General features: G+C 43.8%; 1 protein-coding gene across 1 annotated transcript in view; it reads right to left on the reverse strand.

The window, feature by feature from the left end:
- COL4A4 (collagen type IV alpha 4 chain) overlaps nucleotides 1–27,952 on the reverse strand; it is a 140,075-nt gene that overhangs the window by 37,545 nt on the left and 74,578 nt on the right. Inside the window, 13 exon segments of the mRNA XM_021075271.1 lie at nucleotides 8–82; nucleotides 2,851–2,914; nucleotides 4,017–4,198; nucleotides 5,562–5,669; nucleotides 8,994–9,137; nucleotides 9,777–9,947; nucleotides 11,173–11,334; nucleotides 14,869–15,087; nucleotides 15,566–15,673; nucleotides 17,362–17,430; nucleotides 19,104–19,287; nucleotides 24,536–24,642; nucleotides 25,891–25,963. Of these exon segments, the coding sequence (XP_020930930.1) occupies nucleotides 8–82; nucleotides 2,851–2,914; nucleotides 4,017–4,198; nucleotides 5,562–5,669; nucleotides 8,994–9,137; nucleotides 9,777–9,947; nucleotides 11,173–11,334; nucleotides 14,869–15,087; nucleotides 15,566–15,673; nucleotides 17,362–17,430; nucleotides 19,104–19,287; nucleotides 24,536–24,642; nucleotides 25,891–25,963 (1,666 nt within the window).

Raw genomic sequence — 27,952 nt, forward strand, 5'->3', positions numbered from 1 at the left:
GCTATACCTGGATATCCAGGGCTACCTGGCTCTCCCTTTGGACCAGGTAGGCCAAACTCACTTGCAGGTTCACCTTTGTATCCTGTGAGGGATAAAATGCACATAACATTATTTAAGAGAGTTTAAATTTGTTTAGACAACTAACTCGATAAATTTCAAAATCCTTCTTGATATTTACCTTTTTTTTCTTTTTTTTTTTTTTGCTTTTTAGGGCCACCCTTGAGGCCCAGGCCAGGGGTCGAATCAAAGCTGTAGCTGCCAGCTTATGCCACAGCCACAGCAATGCAGGATCTGAGCTGTGTCTGCAACCTACACCACAGCTCACAGCAACACTGGATCCTTAACCCGCTGAGCGAGGCCAGGGATCGAACCCACATCCTCATTGATGCTAGTTGGGTTCTTTACCACTGAACCATGATGGGAACTCCCTATGTTTTTCTTTATGGTCTACCTTCAAAGTTCCAGGAAAATATTTTTGAAAAAAGTGCTTTTTTTCCCTACATAAGAATAAATAGAAACATAGAAACAAGATGTGATTTAAACACACACACAGTTTTATAGTTTATAATAGTCATAAGAAACTATAGATCTCAAGGTTGAATTTTCAAATTTTTCTAAAATGGTTTCAAATTGAGGTGTCGATTCAATAAATTACTTGGCATTGAGTGATTGTATCCTCATATTGTTTTTTAGAAACAGAAAGCAGAAATTGTCACTGTTTCAGCTGCTGCGAGTATGTTTCAGTCTCTCTGTAAGGAAGCTCAACTCAGTGTCTTATAAAAAAAAATCACAAAAAAGTCATCTTATTGATGATTCCATGAGAAATGGCACAAAGGCCGTTGTAGACAGTGACTCCTATGGTTCCACTCTGCTGCTGCACCCTTCCAGACACAAGGTCTTACCTTCGAGCTGGAGCCACTTAGAAATGGAGGACTCAAAATGGTGTGGTAGGAAGAGCAAGACCAGGGATGGGGAAAAGAGCTAATTAGGCCTGCTTTATAGCCCCCGCCCATCAACACCCCTTTTGAAGAGTCCTACCCACATCTTACAGGAAGTTCTCATCCACCTGACCCTACTCATAATTGTGGTCCATACTTTGCAGGATGCAAATCTGGTCCACCCCAGGTCAGCCAGCCTTTGCTTGAGATATTGTAATAAAAAGTAAGAATGTGGGGTCCTTGCCTGTTGAGGCAGAAATCAAAAGGATTTTCATGATGGAGGTTATCAGGATGTCCTGGTAGACAGCATGTTAAAAGACAAGCCAAACATCTCCAGAGAGTTCCAGAATAGAGGGGGATGGAGCCAGTTGGTAGGCAGGTAAGTGAAAAATCATGGAGGAAGCTCTGAAGCCCTGGGAAACCCTGGGTTGCCCAAGGGCTCCGTTCCATCAGCCTTGATGTCAGCAGAACTACATCTCTTATCTGTGGGCTGCATGAGACCTCCTTTCACGCCAGGTATTTTACCGAAAGTCACTTCCTTGCAAACATGGCCAAATCCAAGTAGGAGGGACATGAGGAGAAGAAATAGATTTGCCCTTTGATACAAAGGGTCTATAACAAATGCATCGATGTGTAGAAGCTATGAAATGTCAAAATCAAATATGAAAACATTTTTACTTGTAACTCTTTCTCAAGAGGGGATCTAAATTATTCTACCTGAATAGATAAGAGTGCACCATTTACTTTTTTTTTCTTAACAGAAATCATCATGTTATTTATCGAGTATCTCTCAATAGAAAGCGTGTTTCATTAGTAGTAAGGGAGAGGACTTTTAGGTGGCTCATTAATTACTATTTTATAGTTTAAAGTTATTTATTTTAATCTGTATGAAAAAAATATAACTGTACATCAAGCCTGTGAATTCAGATAGTGAATTCAGATAAGGTTAAAAGGGTGAATCATCATAGAGGAGATTTAAAGAAAAATATTAACCCAATGGTACATAAAAATAGTAAAAATACTAAAGCTCTGTGAAAATGTTGCAATTTAAGATGTCTTGATTTTTTTGTTTGTTTATTTGTTTGCCTGTTTGGAGAAAAGGTTAATGGAGCCTCTCTTTCTCTAAGGACAGTTTTGACCTTGGGCTAACTTTCTATTCCTACTTCCTTGGAAGCCTAATAAAGGTAGAATATAAGTTTCATTACAAGGAAACATTGCCTTTGGTGCAAATTAAACTAAGGCCTGTGAGGCCAAATCCAGCCTGTAGCCTGTTGTAAATAAAGTTTGATTGAATACATCCCCACCCCTTTGCTTGCACATTGTCTGTGGCTGCTTTCATGCACAGTTATTGAAGCAGGGACCACACAGCTACAGCTATTTATGATCCGGCCCTTTGAGAAAAACACATTTGCTGACCCTGGGCTTGTGGTAAAAATAACCCAATTGTAAATTAGTCACCCAGGAATTCTTAAGTGAACTATTAACACTTAGCGAGAAGTCAAGGCTTTGACCTTCTCTGTGTACCATGACCTTGTAACTGGGACCCTGAAAGCTGTACCTATGGAATCCTTAGAAGATACTAGGGCCTGGGGACACAGACCCCCCAATGTGGATCTCTCTCCTTGCACCTGAGCTGTCACTTACAGAGCTGCGGTCACTGCAAGGACAGCTGCGAGGACTCCTAACAAGGAGGAAGGCAGGCTGTTGTCTATATGGTGCCCTTAGATCTGAATGACACGTGTAGATGCTTAGTCTTGATGGTTTGATTATCTAGTAGAGTCTAAAAAGAACCCCTTGAATGTTGCAGTTTATTTGCTATATTTTACCTTCCATGCCCAAAGCACTTGCTCACAACATTACAAACATGCAGGACTATGAACTTGATGGATGTTGCTGTATTCCCAAACCATACCTTTAGGTCCTCTTGTGCCATCGATTCCTGGAAGTCCAGGGGGCCCTGGAGAACCTGGCTCACCCTGATAGTTTAATAAAACAGAAGTAAGATTTTAATTTGATTTCAAATACAAATGACACATGCTTGATATGATGCTGTTATAATATTCTACAACTAATTTGGCTTTTACTATTTGCAGTGGTAAAGAAAACTGGAAATGCGCTGCAAGCTTACTACTGCATGCATCTAGTTTTTAAACAATGGCAAAACTCTTCAAGAATTAGCAATGCCAGGAGGCGGCATCCAATACTCTATACCCTATTGCAAAAATGATAACTGCATCACATAACTTGAACTTTAAGTTTTTACTTATTTTTTCTTTTTAGGGCTGCACTGGCAGCATATGGAAGTTCCCAGGCTTCCATAGGTCAACTCAGAGCTGCCGCTGCCCAGCCTACACAACAGCCACAGCAATGCTAGATCTGAGCCACATCTGTAACCTATGCTGCAGTGCTGGATCCTTAACCCACAGAGCAAGGCCAAGGATCAAACCCACAACCTCACAGAGATAGCATCATGTCCTTAACCCACAGAGCCACAATTAGAACTCCTGAACTTTAAGTTTTGAATGAGTAAATTAATACCAAATAAAATGTATTTCTAAATTATTCCATACCCCAAACTTTAAACATCTTATTCCAACAGATGGGTAGCAAAGGATGCTATACATTTTTCAGACGTTGTGATATAGGGTACTACCTTTGTTCTTCCTGGGCTCTCAAGGGGTATTTTGCTCATGATGGTAAATATAAAAATGTATCCAACAAAATCTATGATATCTTCCATTGGAGAGGAAGACTTAGAAACCAGAAGCTGGGTTATTTTTCAGACGACTCTTTGTTTTGGTAAACCAGTAGTCCTGAGGCTCCTTAGAGCTGTCCAAACAAGGCTGGGGGTAGGATGTGAGTACGTAAAATAACAGCCTTGATCATCTATGTCACGGGACCCAGGAATGAACACTGGTCAGAAATTACAGTTATATCTTGGCCTTCCAGAAGTCTCCATCGTCCCTGGAAGCCAGTGAAAGGGCCATGATATGTCCTGGCAAGGTAAGACTCCTATGGGCATCCTGAGAATAGAGAACTATTATTAGTTTCTTTCCTCCCAAGACAATGGTCACTTACCTGGTCACCTGGAAATCCTGGAAAACCAATGATCCCTCTCAGCCCAGGTGAGCCTGGAGGGCCTGGGGGTCCAGGAGGACCTGGCTGCCCATTTCTCCCTGGCTCCCCTCTGTGAAATCCAGGTGGTCCGTGGCTTCCTGGCTCTCCTCTCCTCCCCTGCATCCCAGGATGGCCTTTATCACCTGAGGGGGATGGAAGTGTTACAAACCTCTTAGAGGAAATCCTGAAACTATCTCCTAGGACTTGGGAATCCTAATTCCTGCCTGAAGCTGCAACACGGTGGTTTCTGGCTCCTGGGACCTCACTGTGAAGCGAGCTGCCCATGAAGAGACTCAGGGCTGTGCAGGGTAGGAATGAACAGCCTTGCTTACTTCCCTTTAACATGCTGTTTTTACAAATGAGGACGTACTTACCCAGAGATGGTAAAATATGCGTCCCCTAGCAGATAGTTAAGGAGAGAGCCAAGACAAGAACCCAGGTCTCAGATTAAATCTGAACCAGGGAAAGGACATACAAACGCGGTTGTCAAAATCCTTGCTGGGTGGTATTTCTGGGGACCAGTGGCACAGGCATCAGGGAGCTTGGTAGAAAGGCAGAGTCAGATCTGCCCCAGACCTGCTGGTCCAGCACCTGTATGTGACCAAGGGCCCAAGAGACTTGGATGCACACGAAAAGTTGAGCAGTTCTGCTTGAACTGATTTGGCCAGTCACTGTGCTGCTCATTTTAATACCAGCCACTGAAACCAGGAATACTTCAAACCTGGAACCAGTGTTCCATGTATCTGTCCGGACTGATCCTAGTTTGGATCACCCAAATCTACAAATACATAGGATCTATAGTTAAGTTCTAGTATGAAAAAAATAAGTACCATGAGTTTCCTTAGTATATACTTACATTTTTATCTAAAGAATGACTGTTTCTAATATCAGTAGAAGAGTTTTTTTGGGGAAAGTTGTTTAATACACATGCTTGTTTGAATTATCTGTAAGGTGTCAACTTATTTGAGGTGTTTAAAAAAAAAGAAAGGAGGCGTTTCCGTCGTGGCTCAGTGGTTAACGAATCCGACTAGGAACCATGAGGTTGTAGGTTTGATTCCCGGCCTTTATCAATGGGTTGAGGATCTGGTGTTGCTGTGAGCAGTGGTGTCGGTCACAGGCGCGGCTCGGATCCTGCATTGCTGTGGCTGTGGTGTAGGTCGGCAACTGTAGCTCCGATTTGGCCCCTAGCCTGGGAACCTTCATATGATTCGAGTGTGGCCCTAAAAAGCAAGCAAGCAAGCAAACAAACAAAAAACCAGAGTTCCCGCTGTGGCACAACAGGATTGGTGGCATCTCTGCAGTGCTGGGATGCAGGTTCAATCCCTAGCCCGGCACAGAGGATAAAGGATCCAGCGTGGCTACAGCTGTGGTATAGGCTGCAACGGCAGCTTGGATCTGATCCCTGGCCCAGGAATTCCATATGTGGTGGGATAGCCAAAAAGGTAAAAATAAAATAAAATGAAATGAAACAAAATAAAATAAAATAAAATAAAAGCATATGTTTACCTCCCTCTCCTGGGAATCCAGCATCTCCAGGCAGTCCAGTTTCCCCAGGTTGCCCCCTTTTCGAAATAATATCCATTTCTCCTTCATATCCTGGAGGTCCTCTTGCTCCTTTAGATATTAATTATACAAAAGCAAAACAAAGGTAAGCACCACACATGTGATTATGTCTAGTTTGCACATCCCTATTTAATCTACTAAACTGTATTTATGTTCATAGATTGCACAGTATCAATATTGTTGATTGACTTTCTAAAGGAAGGGCCATGTCTTACAATCCTTCCCCAACTTGTTCTCATATACACTGAGTGCTCAGTGAATGTTTGCTAAATTCAACCAAACTGGTCTCAGAGTCTTAAGTGAAAAAAGATAGGCTTAAAAAATTCTGAATCTAAAATATATCTCTTCATCCTGTAAAAAAAATTTTTTTGGTCTTTTTAGGGCCACACCTAAGGCACATGGAGGTTCCCAGGCTAGGGATCAAATCAGAGCTGTAGCCTCCAGCCTACACCACAGCCACAGCAATAACAATGCCAGATCCAAGCTGCATCTGAAAGCTACACCACAGCTCACAGCAACACCAGATTCTTAACCCACTGAGCAAGGTCGGGGATTGAACCTGCATCCTCATGGTTACTAGTCAGATTCGTTTCCACTGAGCCATGACGGGAACTCCCTATCTTGAAATTTTGAATTGTCTATCTCATGTTTTCCAGTTCCGTATCTTCTTCTTCCTAACCACCCTCCTTTTCTCCCCTTACATTAAAAAAACAGATATTTAGTTCTCCACATGGAGAATTCTGCAAGTAGAAAGGGTACAAAATATTTCTCTTGATTTCCACAAACACTGTCCAGCTGTAGACATGAGTTAGAATGGATTCAACTCGGCTTGGTGACAGCCAGTTATGAACAAGACAAGAATTGTATAAACTAGCTCTTAAACCATTAGTAGTTTTATTTTTTATGTTTTGGCCCACCCTCGGCATGTGGAAATTCCCAGGCCAGGGATGGAATCTGGGCTCCAACTTCGACCCACTCCACAGCTGTGGCAACGCTGGATCCTTAACCCGTCACGCCAGACTGAGGATCGAACCAACTTCCACGGAGACAAGCTGGATCATTAACCCACTGTGTCACAGCAGGAACTCCTGCCACTGGTAGTTTTAAATCAGTCATTGTGGGCGTATTATCGCTGGGAGAACTCATGCCAAAGCAATCAGCAAACACACTACACATCAGGACATTTTAAAAAATTTTTATTTTAGAGAACTAGCTTACTGACACATCACTGGCATTAACCCAATTCTAAATATTTTTAGTGGGATAAATGTATAGGAGCATATTAGCACAGCAAACCTCACTTATGTAAGCTAGCAAAGAATGACTCTGAGAGTTCCCTTTGTAGTTCAGTGGTTAACAAACCTGACTAGGATCCACAAGGATGCGGGTTCGATCCCTGGCTTTGCTCAGTGGGCTAAGGATCCTGCATTGCTGTGGCTGTGGTGTAGGCTAGCAGCTGCAGCTCCAATTTGACCCCTAGCCTGGCAACCTCCACATGCTATAGGTGTGGCCCTCAATAGCAAATAATAATAATAATAATATAAAGAATGACTCTGATTCCTTGATTCTGCATAATAATTTACAGGCTAGTGAAACAAAAAATAATAGTAGAATCAATCAACTAAAAGTAATTTGAATTGAATATGAGGCTATTTGCCCAAAGTGCTTTACAGAGAAAAAATCTTGTTTCTAGAAATAGTCAAGCATTTATTCTTTTTTTTTTCTTTTGTCTTTTTAGGGCTGCACCCGAGGCATATGGAGGTTCCCAGGCTAGGAGTCAAATCAGAGCTGCCATATCTGAGGTGGTGTCTGCTACCCATACCACAGCTCAAGGCAATGCTGAATCCTTAACCCACTGAGTGAGGTCAGGGATCGAACCTGTGTCCTCGTGGATACCAGTCAGGTTCATTTCTGCTGAGCCACAATGGGAACTCCCAAGGATTTATTCTTAATGCTGGAAAGGAAACCAGACCTTCACTCACCACAGCCTCATAGCTAAGAAATCGAAGTAAATATTTAACAGGGATGAGCACAGAGCATTGCCACCTGTGGTCTTAACCTTTTTTTTCCCCACAGTGGTGAAAACACTCTTTCTAAATGAAGGTGGGGAGGATGCAATTTGTGGTCCAGATGAAAGTGGCCTGATTTAATTCAGGGGTCAGCACACTGCAGCCTGAGGGTCAACTCCTGCCCGCTGCCAGTTTTTATACAATCTTTGAGTTATGAATGATGCTCACAGTTTTAAATCATTGAGGGGACTCGACATAAGAATAATATTTTATAATGTGAAATCAAATGAAGTTCAAAGTTCAGTGTCCATAAAGAAAATTATACTGGAACATAGCTAGGTTTGTGTGTTTACATGTTGCCTTGGGCTGCTATACTATAAAACCTGAGTTGTGTAATTTCTTTTTTGTGTGTCTTTTTAGGGCCACACCCATGGCATATGGAGGTTCCCAGGCCACGGGTCCAATTGGAGCTGTAGCTGTCAGCCTACACCACAGCCTCAGCAATTCGGGATCTGAGCTGCGTCTGCGACCTGTACACAGATCATGGCAACGTGAGATCCTTAACCCAGTGAGCCAGGTCCAGGGATCGAACCCACATCCTCAAGGATGCTGGTCGGGTTTGTTAACCACTGAGCCATGACGGGAACTCCTGAGTTGTGTAATTTCAACAGAGACCATACAGCCTGCAAAGGCTAAAATATTTATATCTGGCTTTTAACAAAAAAATATATATTTTTCCTTTAAAAAAATGGAAGCACCATTTGGGGTCAGAATCCTGCCTTGTCACCTCTTCCCAAAGGGTGAGATGGTTTTCTGAAATCCAAAAGCTATCAATCAAAGCCCCTGTTATTTTTTTTTTCTTTTAATAGAACAGTTCATTTACCAGAGTTATATGTGATCAGATTGAGAGGCGAGGAAAAGAAATTTTATTTAAAATCCTAAAATGAACTCCATAGATTCAAAAAGCAGAAGAATAAACCTGCAGGATGTACCCATTTTTAAAATGTATTTTCTCTCTCTCTCTCTCTCTTGTTTTTCTTTTTAGGGTCACACCTGCAGCATATGGAAGTTCCCTGACTAGGGGTTGAATCGGAGCTACAGCTGCCAGCCTACACCACAGGCATAGCATCACCGAATCTGAGCCACATCTGTGATCTATGCCACGGCTTGTGGCAATGCAGATCCTTAACCTGCTGATCGAGGCCAGGAATCGAACCTGTAACCTCATGGACACTCTGCCAGGTTCTTAACCCACTGAGCCACAACGGGAACTCCCCATTTTATTTTTTTAGGGGTCATACGTCTAGATTCTGATCAACACTGAAAACCACCTATGTTGCATCCCGGTGCTGTCAGCTGCGGTTACCTTTGATGCCTTTCACTCCGCGCTCTCCCGGGAAGCCAGGCCAACCCCTCTCTCCGAGTTCTCCCTTTGGGCCAGGGTGTCCATCCGGGCCAGGCTTTCCTCTCTCCCCCGGAAAACCCGGGAAGCCAGGCAGCCCCTGGGGTCCTGATGAATAAGAACATGACGTTTTGGGGGAAATGTCATAAAGGCTGGTGTGGTTCCTAGATCTGTGCTCCTTGTCGTCCATGCAGAGATGCGTGCTCCCCCCCTCACCTCTGAGCTGGTGCTGGAGGCAACAACTGCTGTCCCTCCTCCTTGTGCCTGTAAGAACTGCGGGTCCCACCCAAGGCTCCATTTTCTGCCCTTCAGATCTGAACTGCAGCCCCCTGGGCTTCTGAGTCCTGACCGCATAAAGCGTTAAGAGAACTGGGTGGTGGGGAGGTGAGGTGGAGGGTGGGTGGAAGCAGGTCAGCCCCGACCCCACACTTTATCAGCACTACCCAGGCCTTAGAGCAGAAGTGTTTCTGGGTTGTGTGGACCCAATCCTGCCACACACACACACACACACACACACACACACACACACACACACCCCGTCCTCTTTTCCCATTGACCCAAACCAAAACATTCTGCCCCTAGAAATGACCACACGGAGGACAAGAAGAAGGGAGAAGTCACAAAAGACCAAGTCAGTCTAACATAACAGTTAATTCCACAGCACAGGCACATGGAATAGCCTTCACTCGGCAGTGGATTTCAAGGTTATAAAATGGGGGGATAATATCATGGAAAAGCACTACCTACCCTTTGGGCCTGGAAGACCAGGTAGCCCATCATCCCCAAAGCGACCTGGGACTCCTGGGGGCCCTGGGGGTCCATCTGGCCCTGGCCGTCCTGGGACTCCAGGGACACCCTTCATTCCAGCAGGTCCAGGAGGCCCCATGTCCCCTCTCTGTCCTTTCCAACCGGGGGCACCTGTGACAAACCACAGTGACAACAAGGTATGACGATTGAAAACTGGCCTCAGGGGAGTTCCCATTGTGGCTCAGTGGAAACGAACCCAACTAGTATCCACAGGGCACCGGTTGGATCCCTGGCCTCGCTCAGTGGGTTAAGGATCTGGCGTGGCTGTGGGCTGTGGTGTAGGCCTCAGCTGAAGCTCCAATTCCACCCCAGCCTGGGAACTTCCATATGCTGCAGGTGCGGCCCTAAAAAGAAAAACGGGAAAAAAAAACTGGCTTCACACACAGGCAGGAAAATTGCAGCTTAAATTGTGTATCTATGGCCAACTAAACAATGGTTATCAGCTGAAAAAACCAAAAAAAAAAACCAAAAACAAAAACAGTAGTGACTCCCCATCCAAGAATATACTTTTCTGGCTTCTATAAAAAGATAGACCAATGACTTTAATAAATATTTCTCAGTTGAGATGCAAGACTACTAGAAAGAGTCTTTTAAAATGGAAAATGGATTAAGGGTTAAGAATTTGTATTTACTCTTGGGTGGGCATTAATAGAAGAAAACATTCCAGGGGCTTCCTGAAGCTACGGCCAAGTACATTTTGGTCAGGCCGTTCACGCTCACGAGGGAACTATAGAAACAAAGCTGCAGTGGCAGAGTTTGCTCCAATCTCACTTGGATCCTTTGAGAGGGCATATTCCCGGATGCGGATAAACACAGTGGGATTTAAATAACAGGTGACAATTTGGATGGAGAAAGAAAGATCATACTGGAAAGAACCCCCAGCACCCTGTGCCGAGAGAGAGTTTTTCACGGGTCTCTGAGCTCCTATGATGTCTTGCCAGGTGTGTCAAAGAGAGAAGCCCATCCTTACCTGGGCTATTTCTCAAGGATGCGTTGGCAGTGAGCAGCCTTGGCAGATGATACAGAGCCTCCTCCAGTAAGAGAAGCAGGATGTCTTGCAGGTTACCATACAGCTGTGGTACCCTGGGCTCAGACACTGCAACCCACCAAGTATGAGGCATCCCCTAGCCCCTCCTGGATCACCCCCGCGAGACTTGGGTGATACAGGAAAATGACACAAACCAACATGAAGCTCCTGCTACTAGAGGCCTTTGTATCAGACCCAAGAGTCTTGCTTCTGTCTGCATCCATAAAAGAGCAACAGGTGAGCTTATTCCTTTGTAAGTAGGGTGAAGCCCCACACCTGTCACAGTTCTTGACACCTGTTGGCACTTACCTGGACTGCCTGGAGCCCCGGGGAGCCCTGGAGGCCCTGGTCTTCCTGGAGCACCACTTTCACAGGAATGGCCGGGTGGACCTGGGACACCTGGAAAGCCGGCCCGTCCCTCTCTGCCTTTGGGACCTTTGAGACCTGGGAATCCCGGCATGCCCGCTGGCCCTGAAATGATACAGTTCATCTGTGACAGTCAGGGCATAGCACTACACAGATGGCCCTCCATGGTATGCATGCTTTTTAATACTGGAAGTAAACATTTTGTTCCTGGCTCAGGGCTCCAGTGAGTTAAAACTCTGAGTGGATTTTCTTGTCATGGACTGTACGGAGCGCCAAGTGCATGGGAAAACCACGCATTGCTATAAGCGTTACTTGATAAGGTTATGCTGACAATTCAGAAGTTGCTTATGCAAATTAAAAAAAAAAAAAAGGAAGGCGTTCCCATTGTGGCTCTGTGGGTTACAAACCCAACTAGTATCCATGAGGATGTGGTTCGATTCCTGGCCTCGCTCAGTGGGTTAAGCATCTGGTACTGCTATGCGCTGCGGTGTAGGTCGAAGACAGGGCTCAGATCCCATGTTGCTGTGGGTGTGGCATAGGCTGATTTGACCCCTAGCCTGGGAACTTCCATATGCCACAGGTGTGGCCCTTAAAAAAAAAAAAAAAAAAAAAAGCAAAAAACAAAAAACATGGCATTCCCACTGTGGTGCAGTGGGTTAAGAATCTGAGTCCATCGGTGGTTCAGGTCACTGCAGAAGTGCGGGTTTGATCCTGGCTCCTTGCAGTGGGTTAAAGGATGGGGTGTAGGTCATAGCTGTGGCTCAAATTCAATCCCTGGCCTGGGAACTTCCATATGCTGTGGGTACAGCCATAAAACTAAAAAAAAAATTTTTTTAAACCATGCAGTTCTTTCTGGTTTTAATTAATCTCTAACACTGTAGCAGGTTTTTACACCAAATCTCCGTAATGCTTACAGACCCAGTTTGCATTGCCTGAATTTGCATTTTGTAAGTGATTTCATCACTTCAATCTCCAATTTTTATATACTGAAAACACAGCCTCATAATCTTCAGGGGAAAAAAAGCCTTCCATAATTCTACACACTAACTTAGAAATCTATTCTTTGTTTCATGTTCTCACTGTGTTTTGCTTCGGATGTTTGCATTTTTTATAGTAATCACAGTGCACATTCAATTGTTGGATTATTTCATATTGCATTTGTTCAGGTTTTTTTGTTTTTTTTTTTGCTTTTTTAGGGACACACCGTAAGCATATGGAGGTTCCCAGCCTAGGGATGGAATCAGAGCTGTAGCCTTTGGCCTACACCACAGCCACAGCAATGCCAGATCCGAGCCACATCTGCAACCTATAGCACAGCTCACAGCAATGCAAGATCCTTAATCCACTAAGCAAGGCCAGTGATTGAACCTGCATCCTCATGGATCCTAGTTGGATTTGTTTCCACGGCACCACAACAGGAATACCCACATTGCATGTTAAGCTGCAAATGTTTCCCACTTTATTGTAATCCTTCAAATATAATTTTTTTTAACTTTCCATCTTTTTTATAATGATTTTTATTTTTCCCATTATAGCTGGTTTACAGTGTTCTGTCAATTTTCTACTGTACAGCCAGGTGACTCAGCCACACAGACATATATACATTCTTTTTCTCACACTGTCATGCTCTATCACAATGATTTTAATTTTTAACAGCTGAATAGCATTCCCTTGAGTGTGGTGTGTGAGCGTGTATATGTGTATATGTCCTTGACTCTTTATTGTTCTCCACTGCTCCTCCTCTGTGAATAATACAACAGTATTTTCATATTAACTTCCATCTTCTGCTGAACACACCCCTTAAATACATTTCACAAACGAGATAGTGGGATTACTGGGTCAAAATTATTTTCACTGACTCACATAAGGTATTATCTTGTTCCATTCCAATGAAGTGAGGTTTCGTATGTGAATGCTTCCACCTTGTAAACTACTGAATAAGCTCCCTGAGGACAAAGAATAAGGCTGCCTTTCCCTGGCTCCCCATTTTCTCTGTGCTACTGGGCTCTCCTGGGCACCTAAGAAACACTGGCCCATCTACCTTTAGAAGAGAACCAGAACGGTATTTGTTGTTTTGTTTTGTTTTGTTTTGTTTTGCAAGATAGCACCTGCAGCATAGGGAGCTTCCCAGGCTTGGGGTCGAATTAGAGCTACAGCTGCTGACCTACACTACAGCCACGGCCACATGGGATCTGAGCCACATGGGATCTGCAACCTACACTACAGCTCAGAGCAACACCAACCTACTGAGCCAGGCCAAGGATGGAACCCAAATCCTCATGGATACTAGTCAGGTTTGTTATTGCTGAGCCATAATGGGAACTCCCCAAAACAGTCTTTGTAAAATTCTGGTCTGGGGTCCACTTTTGGTCACCACTGCTGCCATGTTCAAACCAGACTGCTGGGCCCTCACCCATTTCTGATGTAATGAATCTCAATTCCTAAGAGTGGGGCCCAGAGGATGTTAAGGACGTTAATAACCGCCCCCTCCCCCCAGGTTACTTTGAAATACATTAAAATATGAAAACCTCTGCTGGCTGGTGAGCCTGAAGAATCCATAGTGGGGAGCTCCCATTGTGGCTTAGCAGGTTAAGACCCCACCTAGTATCCATGATGATGTGGGTTTGATCCCTGGCCGTGCTCAGAGGGTTAAGGCTCTCGCATTACTGCAAGCTGAGGCGTAGGTTGCCACAAAGGGGGCTCCGATCTTGCATTGCTGTGGCTGTGGTGTAGGCCGGGAACGTCCATATGCCGAAGGTACAGCCCTAAACTGAAAAAAAAAAAAAAAGAATCCATGGTGTTTTCCCAAAAGAATGTGAATCAGTGTCAGGGCCACCTTCCTGTCTTGAGTTTTCACTGCCCTGCCTGCCGCCCCTGCCAGAATGCAAGTCCCTCCACCCTGTCACCCGTTCAAACAGTGCAGCATCTGCCAGGGCTCAGCTCGTGCTCAGCGCGTGCCCAGCTCTTCCCCGGAGTTTCCCCTGAGCGCAGCCTACACTGCTTTGCCCCTCTGTGCGTCTCTGCTCTGATGATCTGTCCTCCCCTCCTTCAGGCTGGTGGTGACAGCGGGCAGGTCGCTTGGACCCTGGTCCTCAGTGCTAGCTTCCTGTCCTGAGTCCAAAGCAGGCAGACATCCAGTATCAAATTGTACTGAACCAAAGGGAAGTGACAGAGCCACGGCGGGGTGGGGTGGAAAATAACCAATAAAATGCAACGGCAACAGCAGGGAGGCAGGTTTTTAGACGTGTAACCACTGCCCATGAATGAGAGAAGATGCTTGAGTGAAAATTTTCCATTCTAGATTGTTGAAGCAAGTTAGTCTAAACAGGAGTTTCTGCTGTGGCTCAGCAGGTTAAGGACCCAATGCTGTGTCTGTGAAGATACAGGTTTGATCCCTGGCCTTGCCCAGTGAGTTGAGGATCCAGTGTTGCCTCAAGCTACGGCTTGGATCCAGTGTGGCCCTGGCTGTGGCATAGGCTGCAGCTGCAGCTCCTATTTGACGTCTGGCCCCGGGGAATTTGCATAGGCCACAAGTACAGCCATAAAAAGAAAAAACTAAGATAGTCTAAATACTCTTCAGAGACCCGTTCCAGAACCAAGCCGGCTTCGTGGACCACAGAGACCGGGCAGCTCTCCTACCTGTAGCCCCTGGACGTCCAGGATCTCCTCTGAGTCCTTTTGACCCTGGGGATCCGAAAAGACCCCTCTTTCCTGGGGGTCCTGGGTAGCCAAGAGCAGGGTCTCCTGGGGGTCCTCTCTGACCATTCATTCCAGGTGACCCCGGAGAACCTGGGGGCCCAATAGGCGAGGACCCCTTTTCACCTCCAAAACCTGGATCTCCCGTGTCACCACGAAAACCTATTAAACAGAAAAAATTGACATTGCTAAATGTATAAATACAGCACCAACACATATATAAAAATCCTACTTTGCTTAAAAACACATTGTTTTCAAATACAGGGATTCTTACTAAAATTAAGAAGAGGCAATATTGTTTCTTGCTACCTTTTGTCAGAAAATAAATTGGAACTGTGTTTCCTATTAGCCAATGATCTTTCCCTAATTGCTTTCATTTTACTAGCAAATTGTCTGTCTGGACTGGGCAGTTTCTACATCATAGACCGATAATGGCCTATAACTCATGCTTCAGGTTTAAGGAGCCCCGAGAAGTCACAAAAGTGTCATAGAAATCTAGAAGGGACTGAAACACAGCCAAGTGCTGAAGGTCTCAAGAAAAACCCTTCCCGCATCATCCAGGAATCCCTGGGCCATTTGCTGACTGAGATCATCCAGTTTTGATGTATCAAACATCCCTAAATGAAAAGCACTTCTTTACCAGGAGGACCAGGTATTTCTGAGGTTCCTGGTTGGCCACGCTGACCCTTCTGCCCATCCAAACACCTTGGTCCAGGAGTGCCTCGACGACCTGGAAATCCCTTTGGACCTAAACAACAGCAACAAAACACAAACTCAAGAAAACACAAGCCGAATGAGGACAAAAGAAGTCATGTTTAAAAAATCTATATAAAGTCTCTCTTAGGGTATGTCTACTTTATAGAAGTAACAGTGTTGCCTAGCCTGGCTTACACAATCATTTTATGTCACATGCTCTAAATGAGCATGTCATAGAGATTGGGTTAAGGGACTTTCTCGGAAGCTATCCTGTAGAGGATGCTTCCTGAAAGCCTTTGGGACACACGCCACCCACCGTTCATATGAATTTTTGGTACCTTCCCATGCTGAGTCTCAAACACACATATGCACATACAGGTTTTCTTTGGAGAGGAGAGAGGTGGTGGCCAGTGTGTGGCTTGATGAGAAAGTACCAGAATAAAGGTCAAAATCTATTTTTCTATCTGACTGTATTTGCCCTTAAATGAAGTACAGGCAAAAAGCATCTGCAAAAGGAATTGGGACTCTTTTTTAAAAAAATCTTCTGTCATTTCCTACTAGGAATTATCTCCGCTAAAATGACTTATAAATCACAGACTTCAGAGGAGGTGCAACTGTGAACTTGAACTTCGTTCACTTCCCTTGAGGCTGAAGCTGCTAAAAGTAACCACATTCATGAAAAGGCTATCAGTAAATGTGAAAATGAATATCTAATCAGTTAACCAACAATTCTTCCCTCCACTAATACAGAAGTACACTTCCGCACCCTTGCCACTGCCCTGTGGTGGGTGGCAGGTATTTCCCACACTTTGAGCTGGGGCATGATCATGTGACTTGCTTGGGCCAATGGGATACTAGCAACCATGAAGCAACGAGAGGCACGAACTGTGCCTTGAAGCTGGGCCTGCCCGTCTGCATTTCTGCAACCACATAAGCAAGCACACCCTGGCCCCACAATGAGGTGCATGCTGCAGACTTGTCCTGACCGGGGGCCAGGACCAAGCCAACAGAGACTGTCTTAGATCCACTGAACCCCAGCCAACCTCCAGACCCACACGAGAGAAAATAAGCCCACTGTGATTTGGAGGCTGTTATACTACATTATTCTGATGAAAGCAATAGAGAGTCAGCCATCATTCAACCGCTAATACTTTTTGTTGTTACATAGAACAAGAAAGGCTACCTTCAGTGGCCGGGCTAGTACTTAGTGGGTCAATTGAAGTGAACTCTGAATAAAAAAGAATTAGGCAAAATTCTTTATACAGATTTTGAGTTTAATTCAGCTATAAATGATTGAGTCAAGTGAAGTCGGTTGCGTGGAAGCAGAATCACGGGTATAGACGCATGGGCATTTTTCAGAATGTTTCCGGTCAGGAATTCAAGTCTCTTGGAAAGCAGAATAGAGTGAAATATATAATCGGTAAGCAAATGGTCGTTTTTCACCCTCTGGACAGAGGTCAAGAAAGAAGGTAGAGTTTTAAAATGCTTAAAGGGGAGTCAGTTTGGCTGATGTAGGATCAAGTGAAGGAAAATGTCGTTGCCCAGAAATATTACCCAGAGTGTCTCCAGTGGACTGAGACCCAGAGGGAAGGGCTACAAATGCTATTTTCCCATTGTGCCTCAAAACCTTAGAATCCACTTAGAGATATCCTAAACGTCTCCCTGAGAACGGGCCATTGGTTTATCAGTCTTGCCAATTGTCTTACTCTGGCAATGTGTATGATTATAACTTCTTCATACCTGGAGGTCCGTCAAAACCTGGAGGTCCCGGGCTCCCAGGGTAGGTTACGTTACAAGGAATAGTATCACCTGGAATAACAACAAGACAAAAAGTGGCATTCACATAATCTATAGTCCCAGGCAAGGTGAATCTCAAGGACAGCTCAATCAAGATACTTCTTCATATAACATGTGTGGCGTTCAAAGGAAAAGAAGACTCCCTAAGTAGTCTTAGGTCCCTTGAACGACTTTTATTCTGAATTCCTAGAAGACCTGTCCTGAAATCTGGACTTCAACTGTCAGAATGGTAATAAATACAAGGGGAATAAGAAAAATAGTGATTCCAGCGGAAACGAATCTGACTAGTATCCATGAGGTTGTGGGTGACCCCTGGCCTCATTCAGTGGGTTAAGGATCTGGCATTGCTGTGAGTCATGGTGTAGGTCAGACGTGGCCTGGATCCCGCGTTGCTGAGGCTGTGGTGTATGCTGGCAGCTGTAGCTCCTCTTCGACCCCTAGCCTAGGAAGTTCCATGTGCCGCAGAGCTGGCCCTTAAAAGCCAAAAAAAAAAAAAAAAAAAAAAAAAAAAAAAAAAAAAAAGGCGATAAAAAAAAGAGAAAAAAATACCAATTGCAAGTAATATCAGCTTAATAATCTACAAAAAAATATAGACTTATATATATACACCCATGGAATCAGAAGCTTTGGTAAATCATGAAAGAGCAAGTAAGCATTCAACACTGAGTTCCTAAGACTTGGCTCCTAGTTTGGAGGTGGGGGAATTGTGCAAATGAAGACTGGGAGAGGTGCTAATAACAGCTGCCACTGACTGAGGGCCTGTCATGGTTCCAGTGCTTCAAACAGACTATCCCCTGTTTTTCTAATGACTCTGCAAGGTGGTTTTTGTCATCCTTCGTTTTAGTTGGTAAAGAAAATAAAACCTGAAAGTGCCTCCTTTAAAATGGAATGTCTCCATTTTGTAATAGAAATTACATCTCAGAATGTATTACATCATATGCTCTTGAATAAAAAAATACAGCCTATGAATAAAAGTAATGTTAGTTTTTTTTCTGGTGGACCCAATCACAACTTTAAACCATATCATATTCCAAGGCATTTGTCTTTCTGCGTTGTCAAAGCAAGGACCAAAAATATTATTATATTATAAAATTTCACAATTTACTATGTAACCGACGGTATATGTACATATTCCAAAAGAGAAACTCTTAAATAAATCTTCTCCCAACCTTTTAAAAAGTTTTCAGCTATAAAACTAGAGGTCATTTGATTGTCTGAAATCCAAATAACTGTCAAATATATTTAAAATTCCTTCTTTTTTTTCTTCTCCCTAGAATACTTACCACTGGGTTTTGATGAACAATGATGTATTTTTAAAATGAAATATTAGTGTCTTTTATTAGAATACAATGCATTATCTCAAAAGGTTGTAAAAAGGAAGAGATTGTGAACACATACATATGTAATTCTGATACATATGTATTATTTACCGTCCACACCAATACTGAGAAATGAATGAAAGGCAATTTGCCAGAGTAGCAAAGAGCATTTTAAAGTTTTCTTTTAAATATTGCTTCTGCTGTAATGCTTTTATTTGTTTGACAACATTCAAGGTTTCAACAGTAGCTTGTTGGAATTTTATTTAGAGATTCTGCTGTAGCTATAAATAACTTTGCCCAGAAAAGAGGCTCACTTTAGTTTCCATATTTCACTAGACATTCTGGCACAAAAACATTCAAAATTACCTTTCTGACCCTTTCGGCCATCAGGTCCCCTCTGGCCCGGGCAGCCTGGTGCTCCTGGTGGCCCCCTCTCTCCTGGTGGACCAGGAAATCCCAGTCCTGGAGGCCCCCTAGGTCCTGCTCTGCCCGGGGAGCCTGGTGGTCCAGGAGGCCCTTTGTCACCTGGGGCTGCATCTTCATGATCCCCCTGAGAATGTTTGCATCAAGACTCAATTATCAATCTTTAAAAGGCCACAAATTCAAAGCAATCATCATCACTGCAGGCTTCAGAAATGTCTGCAGGAAGCTGCCATTACTTAATAGCAAATATAATTATTTTTTCTTTCTAGGGCTGTATCCATGGCATATGGAAGTTCCTGGGTTAGGGGTCAAATCAGAGCTACAGCCAATGGCCTACACCACAGCCATGGCAATGCCAGATCCCAGCCACATCTGTGACCTACACTGTGGCTTGCTGCAATGATGGATCCTTAGCCCACTGAATGAGGCCAGGGATCGAACCCACATCCTCATGGATACAACTTGGGCTCTTAATCTACTGAACTACAACAGGAACTCCAGCAAATGTAATTTAAAATGATCAACTTAGGGGTTATCTTGTGACACAGTGGGTTAGGAATGCAGAGTTGTCACTGCAGTGGCTTGGATCACTGCTATGGCCCAGGTTTGATTCCTGGCCTTGGAACTTCTGTATGCCAAGAGCATGGTGGTGGGGGGGAGATTAACTTAGATTCTTCTTAAAATTTTACATACATAACTTACAGATATCTATATGCTCTTGAGGTATGTGTGCTATGCCTCAAATGCAGAAAGTTATGTGTGCTATGTCTTAAACACAGAACAAGAAAATTTATCTAGAACCACTTTGCAACAGCAAAGACAATAAACTATAGAAATGCATGAATTAAGGGAGGTAATGGGCTTACAATTTGAATAAATGCTTATGCATTAGAAGTGGTTTCCCTGCATTCTTATGCGAAGGTACAGGGATGGTCTTTCTCACCCTTCACCTCTGTGGGCCAAGGGCCGACAAATCCTTTCTCCTCCTACAATGAATCTGACCTTTGGTTAATAATCTAGTTCTGTTCTTCCGGAATCTGCCTAAAAATTGGATGTCAACTACATTACTAGACAACATTGCTTTGGGTGAAAATGAGCCCTGGCTGCAAAATTTGCATATGGCCTGGAAGAACTACAAAGACTCAAGTGGAGCCTTTGTTGGGGCTTCAGTGAGTGGTGGCTTATGTAGCTGGCAAGCTCCTGGTGGGGCTCCTGCAAGCTGTGTGGCGGAGATAACAGCTCCCGTAGGGAGTGAGGCTTTCAGGTCAGGACACATGTGAATCTCATAGCTTTCCTCCCAACTGAATGAACAGCTGCAAAGGCTCTTGGCTATGAGGCATACCTGACACTGCCCTGATGTCAAGTTGAGGGTCATGTCTTCCACCTTTCTGAGTGGCCCGGTCCCAAACATGGTCTATGATCATCTTATGAGTCTGGCTTGTTTCAGTGAATCTAGAAAGATCCCCCAAAGTGGCTTTTACAGAAATCCCTCTCCCAATTTGGTCTATAAAAACACTTGAATTTTACACAGTTTGGTTGGTCATGATGACAACGGCCACTCAGTGACTTTGGTTTCTAAATACAGTAGCTCCCCCCTTATCCATGGTTTCACTTTTCCAAGGTTTCAGTTACTCACGGTCCAAAAATATTACATGGAAAATTCCCGACATAAACAATGTGCACGTTTTAAATTGTGCTCCATTCGGAGATGGGTTTAAGATGACGGAATAGAAGGACTGGAGCTCAACTTCTCTCCTAAAAACAACAAAATTCACAACTAAAGACTGAGCAATCTGCACCCAAATGGACCGGAAACCTTAAAAAAGATATCCCACTCCAGAAGAAAAAGAGGAGGCCACATCAAGAGGTAGGAGGGGCGATTTCGTGATATAAACAACCCCGTACCTCCCGGGTGGGAAATGAACTGGTTCACAGAGACTCACCTACAGGAGTGAGAGTTCTGAGCCCCACATCAAACTCTCACGTGTGGGGATCCAGCACGGGGAGAAAGAGCCCCTGAAGCATCTGGCATTGAAGGCCAGTGGGGTTTGTGCACAGGAGCTCCATGGGACTGGGGGAAACGGAGACCCCATTCTTAAAAGGCGCACACAGACGTTCACGTGCACTGGGTCCCAGGGCAAAGCAAAGTCTCCATAGGAAGCTGGGTCAAACCTGACTGCAGTTCTTGGAGGACCTCCTGGGAAAACAGGGGTGCACGTGGCTGGTTGTGAGGGAAGGACATTGAAGGCAAAGCCCTCGGGAATATTCAGCAACTGCCTTTCTCAGGAGGGGGCCATTTTGGCAAAATCTGGCCCCACCTGTCAGTCAGCTGCTGAGAAGCCCCAGGGTAAACAACAACTCAGGTGGGATCACAGCCCCGCCCCTCAGTAAAGGTGGGGAGCCGAGAAAATGCAGGGACTCAAAAAAAAAGGACCTTGCCTGATGGCAGAAAAACCTGAAGGCAGGTTCTTAACCAAGAAAGGGAGCCCACCCGAATGGTACAAGCCGAAGGTGGGCCTCTGGTCAGGATGAAAGCCTGCCTGCACGGTACAAGCCGAAGGCAGGCCTCAGGTACACAGCTCTCACTTTGGTGTTGATGGGGAAGAATTAAGGCTTTCCTGGGAAAGCAATTTCCATGTTTGCACTGAAGAACATGGATTGTTTTTCGGGTGACCTAGTCTTTCCTGATTATTTACTTATTATTCTTATTTCCCATTCTTATTGTCCTGCAGTGATGTGTGACTTAACAAAATTACAACAATAGTATGATAAAAACTTCATCCTGAAGGACTTTTCCCCTATTTAAATCCAACTTAGTTAAAACATAGTGTTTATCTATTAACTAATTATATAGTAACTTTAGAGTTAGGATTTTAATGAGGTCCATAGAAGTTAGCCATATCTTATCCAAAAAACCTAGCTGTGAGTTTTGTCTTTGATTTTAAAAGCTTTTTAGTGATAGCTAGTTTAATTAAGTCGGTTTATATTTACTCACACTGTCTCCCTGCCATAACGCCTTGAAGATAAACACCAGTCTACAAAGTACTCACTAAGCTTAGTTAAGATAGAGATCTTAGAACAGGATGCACAGCTGCTATACCAGGTAATAGTTAACCAGTGTACTTTTAACACTGCAATGTAACCTGTAGTGAAAAACTGTCTATATAATCAACCACTGTTGCCAATAAAATTTGAGCAGTCCAGCGCCCTGAAAGAAGGGACAAAGAGGCTGTCTCTGTAATCGTACCTTCGCCAACAATGCCGTGTCCCTCTCTGATCGGGAAAAAGCTTACACTCCCTGGCCGCCAGAGCGGCATCCAGCAAGTAAACAGCTGCCTCTAAAGCCATCCAGAGACTAAGCCCCACCCACCAGAGGGATTAGAATCGGCTCCACCCACCAGTGGGCAGGCGTCAGCCTCTCCCATCAGGAAGCCTACAGCAAGCCCCCATACAGACTTCAGCCACAGGGGGGCAGACATCAGAAGTAAGAGAGGCTACAACTCTAGTATCTGTAAAAATGTCACCACACCAAAAACCTATAATAATGAAAAGACAGAGAACTATAACTCAGATGAGGGAGAAAGGAAAAACCCCAGAAAATCAGCTAAGCCATGAGGAGATTCTCAGCCTCCAGGAAAAAGACTCTGGACGGTTGATGCTGAAGATGATGCAAGACATTGGAAATAAATTGTGCTCCATTCGAAGCAGCATGATGAAGCCATCCTGCTCCATCTCACTCAAGATGTGACTCACCCCTTTGTCCAGCGTATCTGTCCCTTGGTCACTTAGTAGCATCCTGGTTATCAGGTCAACTGTTGTGGTACCACAGTGCTTGTGTTCAAGTCCCCCTTGTTTTACTTACTAATGGCCCCAAGGTGCAAGGATGGTGACGCTGGCCATGTGCCTGTGCTAGAGAAGTGCTCCTTTCCATGAAAAGGTGAGAGTTCCTGACTTGATAAGAAAAGGAAAAAAATCATATGCTGAGGTTGCTAAGATCAGCGGTCTAGAAGGAGAAAGAAATGTGTTCGAGTTTTGCTGTTGCTCCTCAAACTGCAGAAGTCATGGCGCCGTGCTTTTTAAGTGCTCAGTTAAAATGGAAAAGACATTAAGTGTATGTGTGCAATAAGATATTTCAAGATCACAATTGCATAACTTTTATTATAGTATATTATGTTCTATTTCATTATCAGTTATTGTTGTGAATCTCTTACTGTGCCTAATTGAGAAATTAAACTTTATCATGAGTATGTGTGTATATAGAGGAAAAAACAAGGTACTATGGGCTTGGTACTACCCACAGTTTTGGGTGTCTCCTGAGGGTCTTGAAACATATCCCATGGATAAGGGGAGACTGCTGTAGTTTCTTAAGTGGAAGGATGAATTAATCAGGGATTATTAAATCTAAATAGAGAAGATTATTTACCCACTTGATATGCACTGAAAGACGAGAAAGCTACAAGTATCATCTAACCCGATTTCCAAATTTCTGTCTCTTATTCACATGTATTTTTAACAGCAGGGGTTCCTATAAAATTAGAGCATGGTCACTCCTTTCCACGACACTCTCAATGGCAGGCAGCACTCACTGGTAGAAACAGCATGTACTTTGGAACAAGGCAGACTGGGGTTTGATAGACAGTTGACCTTGAGTCATGTATGCTAAGCCTCCATTTCTTTACTGTAAAATCTCAAAGGTAGTTGCTCTTCAGAGGATAACTCTTAGGAGTAAAACATCTATCTCAGTTTTTGTGATATTGTAAACACTCACAACTACATCATGTGCCAAGATTATTTTAAGTTCCTAAGCACTGGATTATGTCTCATAGTCTTTTCCTAAGAACTTCATTAGAAACACATGGTCTCCAGCCAAAACATGTTTGAAACATGGAGAAATATCATTTTTCACTGGGCTCTTCCATCAGCCCATATGTCTAGGCAGCGGACTGACACCAGCTCATCCTTTCTTGTTTGCCGCTTCCCCTCCAGTGCTTCTTTATCAGGGAACAGAACTAAAGGGAATTATCAGGACCTGTGTGCTATTGTGCACCCTACGGAGTCAACTCAAGACTCAAAATCCCGGGGGGCTTTGTAGATACAAGAGCTCTAGGAGGAAATAAACACCACGAGAATGACACAAAAACTAGGGACAGAAAGTCTTGCTATGATGAACTGCCACTCAGGATTTCAGACCATCTGCAATATGCCATATCTTTCATAACAACTGTCTTTTTGTGGCAGTGAATCAAAGGTGACTCTGATTGACAGCATGCTGACACTTCACTGAGTTTAGCTTTTTAAGTTGAAAAGGGGGAAACGGATGCTTTGTGACCATATAAGAAAGGGAAACTCGATAGCAGGAGAAGAATTATACATACCGGGGGTCCTGGGTCCCCCTTTTCTCCAGCATACCCATCTCGACCATGCTGTCCCTGCTGCCCTGGAAATCCTGGGGGCCCATCAGCACCTCTTTCTCCTTTGTGCCCTGGGAACAAAGGCCAAAAGATTCAAGTCCTTCTCAGCAGTGGGTTAAGCAGAAGGAAACAAAGGACTAAAAATAAAGGCAATGACCTTGAGTCTGTGTGGGCTGGTAGGGATTCCCCTGAGTGTCCTAGTTGACTGAAGTCACACAAAGACAATCATGTAGGGAGTTCCCACTGAGGCACAGTGAAAACGAGTCTGACTAGTATCCATGAGGATGTGGGTTCAGTCCCTGGCCTCGCTCAGTGGATTGGGGATCTGGCGTTGCCATGAGCTGAGGTGTGCGTCAAAACGTGCCTCAGATCCTACCTTGCTGTGACTGTGGTGTAGGCCAGCAGCTGTATCTCCGATTCAGCCCCTAGCTGGGAACTTCCATATGCCATGGGTGTGGCCCTAAAAAGCCAAAAAATAAAAATAAAAAAATAAAGACAATCACGCAAAAGTCAGAGGGGAGATTGACAATTGCCAGACCCATTGAATCTCTTATTTGGGAGCTGTTCCTTTCCCCATTCAGACAAGGAGGTTGTGTGTGGAGGTGCCAGTCACAACAGCATCTTCCTCGGCTTGTATGATGCCAAATACGGTAATTCACGCTCTGGCCACAGTGATTGGGGGAATGGTCCTTGGTTGGGCACATGCCCCAACCTAATCCACTCCTTCCTGGACTTATTTTCCTAACTTGAGTGGAAAGTGGAGTTCTCTTTCATCTCTAGTTGTAAGTGCTTGGAGCTGCCTGGAGGCATGAAGTCACAGTCCAGAGAAAGCCAGATGGGGAGAAAATGCATATGGCGCAACAAAAGATGGAAGATGCATCGAGACTCATTTATCCTGGTGAAAACCATATATCTAACCTTTTAGATTTTGTTTAGGTAAGTCAATAAATTCCTTTTCTAAAAACACTACTTCAAGCTGAGTTTTTGTCACATACAACCAAAATATTCATGACTCATACAGGATACTGTAATGCCGTGCATAAACACTAGGCAAGTTAAAGGAGATCCTTGTTTCAAAAACCAACTCACAACAATGAGGATTTGACTATGTGACTAGAGTGTTTATATTTTCAAACAAAGAACAGAAGATTTAGGCTCAACATTCACATGACTCTGAAGGGCAGGGAATATTCTTTTAAGCAGCCTCAGCAATCCCAGATCTTATCAGGAATTGATCCGTAGTCAGGAAATTAACACAAGAGAAAGGCTGAGGTGTCGTTCGTAAAATAGCGATGAGCTAAGTCATTGTTTATGCTCACCTTTAACTCTTGATACAACCATGTCACCTTTTTCTCCTTTGCTGCCAGGTGGTCCTGAGGCACCAGGTTTTCCCTCGGTGAAAAATAAGAGGAACAAATCAGTTTAACTGTAACAGGTCAAAAGTTAGCTGTACACATCTCGTCTCTCTCCTCTTTCCTTTTAAATCGTCTGTTCCAGATTCTAGTTTGGCACTGCTGGTGTCATTTTCTTCCCTGCCTTCCAAGGCAAATTCCAAAATTGACATTCTTAAATTCTGTATAAAAGCTGGTGGAATCTGAGTAAGATCTGTGTCTGAGTCAATAGAAATGTATCACGCTCAGGGTCTTGGCTTTGGCGATATACTCCTGTTATGTATAATATCACTGCGGAAGCTGGAGGAAGGCAGATGGGAACTCTCTGTATGATGGTGCAGCTTCTTGTGAGCCGTAAAATAAAAATGTATCTCAAAATAATTTATAATTTGGAAAAAAATGAACTATCTTGGGTGTTGTAATGTAGAATTGGGAGGAAAGGAGGGGGAAGTTGACCCCAAGGGCTGTCACTAGGGCTGAAGGTAGAGCTTTAAGGATGAGCATGTGATGAAATACACAGTGAGAATGAAAAATGCTGGCGTTCCCGTCGTGGCGCAGTGGTTAATGAATCCGACTAGGAACCATGAGGTTGTGGGTTCAATCCCTGGCCTTGCTCAGTGGGTTAAGGATCCGGCATTGCCATGAGCTGTGATGTGGGTTGCAGACACGGCTCGGATCTGGTGTTGCTGTGGCTCTGGCATAGGCCGGCGGCTACAGCTCAGATTAGACCCCTAGCCTGGGAACCTCCATATGCTGTGGGTGCAGCCCTAGAAAAGACAAAAAGACCAAAAAAAAAAAATGTTGGTGAGCAAGACATGGCAAAATAAGAACCCTTTCTGTAATCAATATGTTTCCTCTGTATGGCAAGTAAACAACTAATTTTGGCTAATGGGCTCATCATCTTTTGACCTCAGCACTGCTTTGGGTTTGGACTATTTGGGTCGCAGTTTCATAAGTGTTACATTTTATTAAATATTAAGCCATATCCAAAAATCTGTAATCCTACTTTTGGTATAGTAGAGTGACCAAGCATTACCGTACATACAGTTAGAGAAGCACTGTACATAGCTTATTTATCTGGTGATAACTAAGAAACAGACAAGAATTTGGAAAGAGGTAAAAAAGCCTGGGCAGATCATTTGCTTTGCTTACACAGATGCCACTTTGTCTTATTTTCCTACGGTCTCACAACTTGTGCAAACAAGCGTACTTGTCCTTTTAACTGGCCTCTATTAGTTTATAAGCTTTATGAAGTGGAGAAGTGATACCAAGAGAGAGAAACACAATGGCAGCATCAAACAGTAAGAGTGAAGAAAAAGATGATCAACAAGGACCTCCTGTGTAGCACAGGGAACTCTACTAAATAGTCTGTAATAACCAATATGGAAAAGAATCTGAAAAAGAATGGATATATGCATATGTATTACTGAATCACTTTGCTGTACAGCTGAAACACAACATTGTAAATCAACTATACGCCAATGTAAAATAATAAAAATCAAATTTAGAAAAAGGCTTAAAGTGTACACAAGAGGTATAAAAACTAAAGTGGACAACATGCTTGGAAACCATTTCACAGTGAGGAAATATAGCTTCATACACAACTCAATGCTCCCAAGAACATCATTCTGCTATATCTTCCGGTGTGTAGTATCTGTGAGGCAACAGAAAGTTGGGTGGAATGAATCTCTTGGTTGAAATAGCCAACTAGATAAGTAAAGAGCTTTAGAAATTATGTAGTGGGAATATAGGTTGAGTGTTGTCCCAATTCTTATTTTCACTGCATATGCTAAGTCATCGGAGACAAGGGGACAGAGTCTAGGTATATGGCATACAGTATCCAATCCAAGAGATGGTAAAGACAATATCTTTCTAATGTATCAATTATCAAGACAGAAAGCTATTTACACAGCGCATGAAAGAAAGAAAACGCCAGTGGCATGCTTCAATGAACAAGACCATGGTACCCTGAAGAATGCATTCATCCTGG

This window comes from Sus scrofa, chromosome 15 (genome assembly GCF_000003025.6).
Source record: "Sus scrofa isolate TJ Tabasco breed Duroc chromosome 15, Sscrofa11.1, whole genome shotgun sequence".
Lineage (NCBI taxonomy): Eukaryota > Metazoa > Chordata > Mammalia > Artiodactyla > Suidae > Sus > Sus scrofa.